Raw genomic sequence first — 9,945 nt, forward strand, 5'->3', positions numbered from 1 at the left:
ACAGGTAACTTTGATCATTATTTTGTCGTGATCAAAGTAATGTTTATTATGATGACCTTTTCCATCTTTCTAGTTCTTTTTTCTTTTTCCCTACAATCAATTCAATTAATACCTTTAGTTGAGAATTCATAATGGAGTACACTTAATAGTAGCAACACTATAAGAAAATTAAGAAGACAACATCAGAAGCTCATTATATTTATCAGTTTGTCTATAAAAACCCATCTCAGCCATATAAGATACTCAGCAATAATGACTGTAGGAAACATGGGTTTTGCGTAGGATTCACGTTCATGCAGTAACATTAGCCAAAGTAGGGAACTTTGTGTTCCACGCATGCTTATTCTCTCTCTCTGTCTCTCTCTGAGGTAAATTAAAAAGAACAATATTTTGTATCAGCTATATTATAACAAGATTAATGGAAGGTGAGTTTGATGTCTTTTGATACAAGGTAAAGGGGAGGAGAAGTAAGAGGGCATCATGTTCTCTTCAGCTCCTCTAAGAGCCCCATGTTGGAGACACCAATTGGACCAACTATATTCCACTTTGTTTGTGGTCCTTTCAGTAATTAATATATATAAATTGTCAACAGAAATTGGGATTTTCGCTTACCAGGAATTCTGGGAATTAGATTCTCATTCCATGTTTTTCTTCTTGCTGTTGGCCTATTTATTTGTAGATTCAGCGCTTGAGTTGGATCACAGTTGGTGAATTTGGAGTGGAGTTGAATTCCTTCTTCTTCATTCTATTCTTGTGGTAAGTTTATCCTTTTTTAAGTTTTGGTTTGGTTTCTTGGTCTTTAATTTTCTGGTTGCTTGCTAGTTGCTATCAAGTATGTAGTGAGGAGAGAAGCAAAAAGGAGTGAACTTTTGGGCAATGATTTTGGCTTTAGATCTTTGATTTTTTTTCTTTACTTCATTAAGTAGTGAGGAAGTTTTAGCCCTTTGGGACTTGGAGTTCCTTTTTGCTTCTTCTTCTTCTTCTTCTTCTTTCACTTTGTTGTTATTCTCCTTGATTTTGCCTTTTTCTGGAGGCTTATTGGTGCAATAAAATAGACATGGTCCTTCAATCTAGCATGATATTTTTGACATTTTCTTTGTCTTTTCTTATATCACTATTTTCTTTCATAGGGACTGGCACTACATAAATGCACAGAAGTTTTAAATGAGTCTAATATTTTCTTTTGATAAAAAAATGCTAAGGCATTAAATTCATTACAATAGAGCTGTCTTCCCCTTAAATAAAAAAACCCTTCATTTAGTTGGTACCACTTTTAGCATTGTAGAAAATTAATTTGGAAAAAACTTGTCTATTTTTAGTGTATATCCTAGTCTATACCACTAATTATTAGATGAATAACATATTATTAGTATTAAAAGATTGAAGCGACATTTGAGTATAAAATACTCGTAATATATAAGTATTATTCAACTATTTATTTTTATTTTTTATGTGTATAGATTAAAATTAGGTAATACATTTTCATTTAACAAAAAAAGAGATAAATAATTGTAAATTAAGAGATACCTTTTATTATCATGTAATTAATGTTGGACTTTATTATTTTGGATTAAATGGGAGAGAATCTGTATGTGATTCTTTGCTTCTCTTCTAGTCTGAGTTTTTACACTAGATTGGTTTAGAAGTTAATCTAGACTCAGTCCATTTGTTAACTCAAGCCCATAATATAATCTGGTCTAATAATGAAGCCTTTTAGTGTACTAATAATGCATAAATATATCATAATTCAATTCTTCCAAGTGTGAAAATTCTTTATTCTTCGTATACATCCTCATCACCAACCGTTGACAGAGATCCATCTGACATAAAAATCACTTTGGTTTGATCATTAAAGACAGATGTTTCATATGTTCTTCTTTCTAGACTTCTCAAAAAAAAGTTTTGCCAATTAATTGTTACACATGGTTTAATCCACAACACCATTGATTCTTTTTTCCCTCATTCTTTTCTAGTCTTGACAAACAGATCACTTATGTGCCATGCCTACATGGAAGCATTATCACGTGAAATATGAAGCCACAGACCAGAAAGAAAAAGAGAAGATTTCAAAGCCACCTAACACAACTTGGTTGACCTTGATAAAATTTAGGCACATAAATAAATTTTGTTATACAAAATGAATTTATGTATTATATTCTCTGTATATTTTAGAGGTGGACAGGATGCAGCAGTTCATGTACTTGAATTCTTTTACTGCAATAACATTTTATAAAATAAGATATTAATATGCTATAATCAAATAGGAAACTAGTTACTTATATAGCTCTGTCCAATTTAGATCTAACAGACATGGCCAGTTGATTAATAAGTTTATATTTCATATAAGCTACATGGATTAGGTTATTGTCAACTTCCATGTGATGGTTATCTTGGAATCAACAAATCTATCTTCCAAGTCAGTTTTGTCTTAATAGTGTGTCGGATGTCCTTGTGATGAGGAAACACGTCGAGTTGCATTTTTTTGATTTGTTAAAAATATTCTAATGCAGCCTTTAATGGAAAATGAACCTCTTTGATTTTTATATGATTAAATCTTCTGCTCCTGTATGATAAGTGCTATAGATTCTTTATTGTTTCATATTTGACTTTGCTAGTTATAAATGCGTACACCATCCTCTCTTCTAATGGAAAGTGTGATTTAAGTTGGTCTGTTTTTGCCATCTTTTATCTATAAACAAGAGACCTTAATTCTGCTTTAATTATAGTTCTTCGTCCATCTTAGGAAGCAACAATGAATGCTTTAGTGGCAACCAACAGAAACTTTAAGCTGGCAGCTAGGCTACTGGGGCTGGACTCCAAACTCGAGAAGAGTTTGCTTATTCCGTTCAGGGAAATCAAGGTGATAACAGATGTTTTTCTTGTTAGCTATCTATAAAATCTAGTAATTTGACTCATTCTGCTGCTCTATATAAAGCGTTATGCAAAAAAATTCTGCAGGTTGAATGTACCATACCAAAAGATGATGGCACTCTGGCATCTTTTGTTGGGTTTAGGGTTCAGCATGACAATGCAAGAGGACCCATGAAGGGAGGAATCAGATATCATCCAGAGGTAGATGGAATTAGAAACCCTTTTATGATCTAAACTTAATTTCTTTCTCTTATGGGATTTTTAAATTAAGATTCTGCACGAATTTTGGTGGTAATTTCTTTCAGTTCTGAGATATGTAATATGGTATTATAGGTTGATCCAGATGAGGTGAATGCATTAGCACAGCTGATGACATGGAAAACAGCAGTGGCAAATATCCCATATGGTGGTGCTAAAGGTGGGATAGGATGTAATCCAGGGGATTTAAGCATTTCTGAGCTAGAGCGACTTACCCGAGTTTTCACTCAAAAGATACATGATCTCATAGGAATTCACACTGATGTTCCTGCTCCAGATATGGGAACTGGTCCACAGGTAAGCCACCTGTAAACATATCTTAATGAAGAAAGAAATTAAATAGAAGTAGTCTGTCTCGCTTTGATAGACTGCTGCAGGTTTGAAGCTGATTCCGGTGCTAATATATGCTTGCTTTGTGGCAGACTATGGCGTGGATACTAGATGAGTACTCAAAATTTCATGGTTACTCTCCTGCAGTTGTGACTGGAAAACCTATTGTAAGTACATGTTACCAAATGCCAGCTTTTGAAGTATTGGCCATTCACCTGCTTATACACTTGAGATAATGTTTTAGTTTGAAATATTACCCTGTGGTTCAATATATTGCCCAAGGACCCTGTCCCTTTCTTTAATCTAACAGCCTGTTTGTCCATTTATTTATATTTGAAATTAGGATCTTGGTGGATCTTTAGGCAGAGATGCTGCCACTGGAAGAGGAGTCCTCTTTGCAACAGAAGCCTTGCTTAATGAGCGTGGGAAATCCATATCCGGACAACGATTTGTCATACAGGTTCGCTTTCTATACCATCTATTGATTGGTCCATCCACCACAGAAAAAAGCAGAAATCTTCATATGGCTGCTGGTACTTTAGTGAAAGAACAAGTTCCCTTAAGATGATTGCTGTGTTTCATTTCAGGGGTTCGGGAATGTGGGTTCCTGGGCTGCCCAACTGATAAATGAACAAGGTGGAAAGGTTGTTGCTGTAAGTGACATTACTGGAGCTATAAAGAACAAAAATGGAATTGATATTCCAAGCCTACTTAAACATACCAAGGAAAACAAAGGTGTGAAAGGATTCCATGGCGGGGATCCCATCGATCCCAACTCTATATTAGTAGAGGACTGTGATATTCTCATTCCGGCAGCTCTTGGGGGTGTCATCAACAGGTTTATATCTTGCATGACAAGCTTTTACTTATCATGAATTTGATTTTGAATTTTTGATATGATAAATCCGAACAAAGTGTCGGCCACTTCTTGTTTCTGGTTGGGAGAAACATTAAACTGCAAAAAAACTATCAGCATACTGCACCACTTGGACAAATAATTCAATCCTTTTTGTTTACATGTTTGTAGGGAAAATGCAAATGAAATAAAAGCTAACTTCATCATTGAAGCTGCTAACCATCCAACCGATCCAGAGGCTGATGAGGTTCACGCTTGCAACGTTATGCTTCAAATTACAGTCACGTACACCCTGCATTACTATAACTGATACCCTCTTTTTGCAGATTTTATCAAAAAAAGGAGTCGTCATTCTTCCAGACATATATGCAAATTCAGGAGGGGTTACTGTTAGTTACTTTGAATGGGTGCAGGTAATGTTGCAGCTTGCCACCTGCTGTTATTACTTTGGTAAGTTTTAGTAACATTTCACTGTCTGTGAATTGCAGAACATACAAGGGTTCATGTGGGACGAGGAGAAAGTAAACAATGAACTCAAGACATATATGACTAAAGGTTTCAAAGATGTGAAGGAAATGTGCAAGACCCACAATTGCGATCTTCGCATGGGAGCCTTCACTCTAGGAGTTAACCGTGTTGCAAGAGCTACTGTTCTTAGAGGTTGGGAAGCCTAAGGCACCTTCTACTCAAAATAAAGATGGAGGCTTCAATGATGCTCCTAATTCATGTCCAGTAATTTGGTGTTCCTCGTGCTTTCTGGGGAACTTTTACCAAGGTTTTTTTTTTTTTCTGTATTGTCTTTATTTCCATCTGAGCTCTTAGTCTGAAGGCCATTGCTATTATTTCATAATAATTGTTCAAAGAATAGAAGGATACCTGAAATTGTGTTGTTCAGACTAGAAGCATTAGATTGCTCTGGTCATGATGAACTTTTGTGTAGTTTCTGTTCTTACCATTATAACTCGCTCAGCAGCTCCACCGTTTGTGAAAAATTTCATTTGCACAGTACAAGTCACTGATTTTACACATGAGAGGAACAACTAATGGTGTTAGGGCGCTAAAAAGAACTTTTCTGATTGATTTTTCCGCTCATTAATCCAATGAAGAAAATTAACTAATTAAGTGATCTTTGCAAGAAAAGGTTTTTTTTTTCTTTCTTCAAATGACATTTACTGTTCTATCAGCAACCTACACAGCTAACATTTCCAAAGAGAAAATCCAATTATGGGATGCTGAATGCTAATCATCAACGGTCAATTCTATTTCTACCGGTTGCTATTCCGTATAAACTCATTTCAAGATGCAAGGCCTCACAAAGCACTGCAATTCAACAAAAATTGAGGGGTTTGGTGCATTACAGATTGCACAGAAGCACAACAAAGTTCTGATCAACTTTAACATTCCCAACTTCTATAAAATATTTTGATGAGCATTTTGATGGAATGCTCATATTACTGGAGGTTAGGAGATTATAATACATGCGCAACAAAAAATACTCCATTAACAACAAAAGTAACATTCAGATTAGTATCCAAATAGCGATTGTTCATGGCACCTTAAAATGACAAGGGAAAAGAAAACATCATTAATATTACATAAAGTTCTTCTATGACCTCCCTCTGCCCCTAAAGCCACCACCACGACCACCTCTAGGAGGTCCTCTGCCACCTCTTGGACCACCCCTTCCACGAAAGCCACCGCCTCCACGAAAGCTACCGCCTCCTCTACCACCACCTCTGCCTCCTCCACGGCCACCGCCTCTGCCTCCAGCTTGTGCCTGTCCCCTGCAATTATAACAATTATAATATGATTTAAACAGGCACAACTTCCAAACAAATCCAGAATAATAACACCATATACTATGAGAAGTGTTTTGACTGTTGAGAGAAGCCCGCAAGGATTAATGTGACTGACTGGTGCAATGCAGAAGCATTGGACATACATAAAGTTGAAGACAGTAACAGTTGAATGAATATACTATGCAGAAAAGAGTTGGAAACTGATGCATCATAACTGAAATCAGCAATCCCGTATTTTAACCACTGCCAGTCAATTTCTTTGACAGCTCTAACACTTTTTAAATGCAACTACAGAGATAAAAGAAATGTGCACAGAACCTTCAGGAGTCACCCTGAACAAAATATCCTTAATTCATCCCCAATATCACGGATGGAAAAAGAATAGTCATCTTCAAAATGCAACCAAATTGTAAATGCTTGACTGCTCAAAAACTTGTCAACATAAAAGGTTTACAACTGATCATAGAAAAGAGAGGAAAACAGAACATGAAAATAACACCCGGGTAGACGTCCTTTGCAAAAAAATGCTAGACTCTCAATTACTAGTTGATGGTTAGTGTCGCGTTGCTCAAACTACTACCAGTAATCTTGCGTACCATACATAGATTTCATAACCAAACAAACAAAATGATGTGCGAAGTTCTTAATTCCACCAAAAATACAAGCAGGGTCTTTACAAAATACAAGCATTGCAAAAATGACAGATAGTTCACATTCAATCCAATAAAACAAGGAGTTGCACTGAAAAAGAAAAAGGACAATAAACATACTTTGGTTGTGGAAGAAATCTTTCAAGAGGTAAAAGCTTATATGGATCAATGTAGAATTTGTCCCCTGGTTTATATGAAGTTGCCACAATGCCTTCCATCATTTTGACAGAAAAATACTGCAACAAGAAAATGATTCAGAAATATAACTAAATTAAAGAAAAATTGTAAACGGATATTAATAACAGAGATATAGGTAAAGAAACACTCACAGATTCATTGATGGGACCAAAGATTTCATCTACTTTTCCTATCTGGGTCTTGTTTTCTAGAAAGATTGGAGCATTAAAGTATGGTATTTTCTCATTTGTGAGCTTTGTCACTGCATCACCCTCACATGCGTGAAGAAATGTAGAAACCTCTACAAAAATTACAAGCAAAAAACAACTGCATCAATTAAAAATGAAAAAAGAAAGAGAACTGTCACTAATAAAGTTCTGGTTTGTTTCTTTATGCTTAGAAAGATTAATCAAAATCTTGAATTAAACCAAACTACAACTTATATAACTAAAACAAATCAGAACCTAAAATAACAAGAGACAGAAAATTTATAAATTTTGATTCCATGTTCCATACACATAAAAGAAAAGGGAGGAACAAACCTATGACTTCAGAAGGAGGCCCCTCATCACGAAACCCACCGCCACGACCACCACCACCACGACCACGGCCACCGCCGTCTCTGCCACCCCTGAAACCGCCACCGCCACGGCCTCTAAAACCTCCTCCTCTGGGTGGCCTCATGGTTCAACTTCTCGATATGAGTTAAAAGGGCAGAGCAAGTGAAAGTGAGAAAGGTTTTATTTTTATGGAATTTTAGGGTTTAGTTTAGCTGCTAGGGTTTTTGGGGTTGATTTTGGGTTCAAGTGTTTTGCCAGTTGGGCCGGGTTAATGGTCTTCTTTTGAATATGGATAACAGCTTTGTTGCTCCTCCGACTTTCAGAGCCCATTTTTCCATGTCAAAATATCCGAATGATTTTTTAGTAGGCCTGGTTTATTATTTTGGATTATTTTTCCTTTTTGATTGATATACGCATCAAATCTATACATGGTTCCACCTCATGCAATCAAAAATATTATAACAAGTATATGATTTTCCAGTTTTTTATACATATTATTTATATTTTAAAGATAGAAAAAGCAAAAAATTAAAATTTTAATATATTTTTAATCATCTCCTTATAATTGCTGTAAAAATTAAAAATTCACTCAAATATGAAATTACTCGCTTCTAAAAGCAAAGTAATATTGCCAATTGAAATTTTCAATATCATTAAAACTGTAATTTTTTAAATTTTCATGATTATCTTGTTAGTATATAATTTTGCATTTTAAGGGTCATTTTTGGAATGAGAAGAAAAATTTGGCATGAACATTTAAATTTTGTTCTTGCAAGCTCTTAGCATTTTCACTGGTGCAATAGCCACCTTGTTGACTGACGTGGTCTTCAAATGACCAAGTCACATTACTGTTCATTTTTCCTAATATTTAGAAAGTTGTTATCAATTTATTTATCCACTTTTGTTTTACTTAATCCAAATAATTATTAATGGTTCAGATATAATGGCTTATTATTTGCAAAATTGTTGATTTTACTGCCTATAAGGTACTTTTCTATTCAATAAATTAGGTAGCAAAAGTTTCAGCCTTTTGTCCACTTATTTCTCTTCTCTTATCAGTGGTATCAGAGCTTAGTTATTAACTAAGTATAAGAATGGTACAGCAGTAGCTTTTTTCTCTTATCTGTTTCTTTGTGCAGCAACAAGTGTCTTCCGATAATTTTGTACAACTTGTTATTCCACGTTTTGATGGCATATTATTGAGTCTGGTGTAGCAACACCTGAAGATGGTCAAGCACTCACAGATGCACAAAAAACAGAGTTGAAAGAACTGAGACTTAAGGATTTAAAGGTGAAGAACTACCTCTTCCAAGCAATTGGTCGTTCAATCTTGGAGGCTATTATCAACAAAGAGACATCGAAGGAAATTTGGGACTCTATGAAGAAGAAGTTCCGGAGATCAACGAAGGCTAAAAAGCAGCAGCTTCAAGCACTTCGTTCAGAGTTTGACATGCTTCGAATGAAGTCAGGAGAGTATGTATCTGATTTTTTCTCAAGAACAATGGCGATTATCAGCAAGATACGAGTCCATTGTGAAAAACTTATGGATGTGACTGTTGTAGAGAAAATACTTCGGTCGATGACACCAAAATTTAGTTATATGGTTTGTTCAATTGAAGAATCAAAAGATATTGATAACCTTTCAATTGATAAACTGCAAGGATCTTTGTTGGTTCAGGAATAGAAAATGAATCAGCAAGAAAAAGAGAAGCAAGCATTAAAGGCCTCAACTTGCAAATAGAGCTGATAGAGGACGAGGTAGAGGCAGAGGTCGAGGAAGAGGAGGCAGAGGACAAAACAATCACGAAAATCAACAATACTGAGAAAATCAATCTCAAGGAAGAGGAAGAGAAAGAAGGAGCTATCACTCAAATAATTACAGATCAAAGTCAGCAGACAAATGCAATACTAAATATTATAGATGTCACCGGTATGGCCATTACCAGTTAGAATGTCGAACTAATCTGTCCAAAGGACATGGTGAGAAATCTAATTTTGCAGAGAAGGAAGAAGAGGAAGTATCAGCGTTGATGGTATGTTATGCAAAGGAGGACACCAACAAGAACTTATGGTATCTAGACACAGGCTGCAGCAATCACATGTGTGGAGATAAGTCTGCATTCTCTACTTTGAATGAATCATTTTGAGATAATGTGAAGTTTGGAGATAACTCTAAAGTTTCAGTCAAAGGAAAAGGACAGGTAATTATCAAAACCAAAGATGGCTCTACTCAAACAATTTCCAACGTCCTGTTCCAGATTTGAAGACCAATTTGCTCAATATTGGTCAGTTGCAAGAAAAAGGATTTGAAATTTTCATAAAAAATTGAGTATGTCGAATTCACAATGAAAAATTTGGGCTTAATTGCTCAAGTCCACAAGACAACAAATCGAATGTTTCCACTTTATCTCCAAAGCACCATGCATTCATGTTTTTCAACAAGC

At 35.5% G+C, this 9,945-nt stretch overlaps 2 protein-coding genes across 3 annotated transcripts; one reads left to right on the plus strand and one right to left on the minus strand.

Annotated features, from left to right (window-relative positions):
• The first annotated feature begins 208 nt into the window (after positions 1–208).
• Positions 209–5,307, plus strand: LOC8276507 (glutamate dehydrogenase 1). Of its 2 annotated transcripts, XM_002525381.4 has the most exons (11): positions 209–368; positions 680–756; positions 2,744–2,860; positions 2,959–3,072; positions 3,205–3,426; positions 3,552–3,626; positions 3,803–3,919; positions 4,047–4,297; positions 4,487–4,562; positions 4,642–4,728; positions 4,804–5,307. In XM_002525381.4, the coding sequence occupies exons 3-11, from the start codon at positions 2,753–2,755 to the stop codon at positions 4,987–4,989; spliced, it is 1,236 nt and encodes a 411-aa protein (XP_002525427.2). In that variant the 5' UTR covers positions 209–368; positions 680–756; positions 2,744–2,752; the 3' UTR covers positions 4,990–5,307. The 2 variants fall into 2 exon arrangements, with proteins under 2 accessions (XP_002525427.2, XP_048225699.1); XM_048369742.1 differs by lacking the exon at positions 209–368 and having other exon boundaries at positions 518–756.
• A 487-nt stretch (positions 5,308–5,794) lies between these two features.
• Positions 5,795–7,707, minus strand: LOC8276508 (putative H/ACA ribonucleoprotein complex subunit 1-like protein 1). The gene is made up of 4 exons (XM_002525382.4): positions 7,484–7,707; positions 7,094–7,242; positions 6,885–7,000; positions 5,795–6,099 (listed from the first exon to the last, which is right to left on the minus strand). Exons 1-4 carry the CDS (start codon positions 7,623–7,625, stop codon positions 5,922–5,924), a joined length of 585 nt encoding a protein of 194 aa, XP_002525428.1. The 5' UTR covers positions 7,626–7,707; the 3' UTR covers positions 5,795–5,921.
• Between the last annotated feature and the right edge of the window lie 2,238 nt (positions 7,708–9,945).

Source organism: Ricinus communis, chromosome 10 (assembly GCF_019578655.1).
Source record: "Ricinus communis isolate WT05 ecotype wild-type chromosome 10, ASM1957865v1, whole genome shotgun sequence".
Classification (NCBI taxonomy): domain Eukaryota; kingdom Viridiplantae; phylum Streptophyta; class Magnoliopsida; order Malpighiales; family Euphorbiaceae; genus Ricinus; species Ricinus communis.

Excerpts from the sequence above, each read along its gene's own strand:
- LOC8276507 (XM_002525381.4), top strand. The coding sequence starts at position 2,753 with ATGAATGCTTTAGTGGCAACCAACAGAAACTTTAAGCTGGCAGCTAGG. Across the intron at positions 3,073-3,204 it reads GAATCAGATATCATCCAGAG|GTTGATCCAGATGAGGTGAA; the intron begins GTAGATGGAATT and ends ATGGTATTATAG. Across the intron at positions 3,920-4,046 it reads GACAACGATTTGTCATACAG|GGGTTCGGGAATGTGGGTTC; the intron begins GTTCGCTTTCTA and ends GTTTCATTTCAG.
- LOC8276508 (XM_002525382.4), bottom strand. The coding sequence starts at position 7,625 with ATGAGGCCACCCAGAGGAGGAGGTTTTAGAGGCCGTGGCGGTGGCGGT. Across the intron at positions 7,243-7,483 it reads GCCTCCTTCTGAAGTCATAG|AGGTTTCTACATTTCTTCAC; the intron begins GTTTGTTCCTCC and ends TAATTTTTGTAG. Across the intron at positions 7,001-7,093 it reads TTGGTCCCATCAATGAATCT|TATTTTTCTGTCAAAATGAT; the intron begins GTGAGTGTTTCT and ends TTCTTGTTGCAG.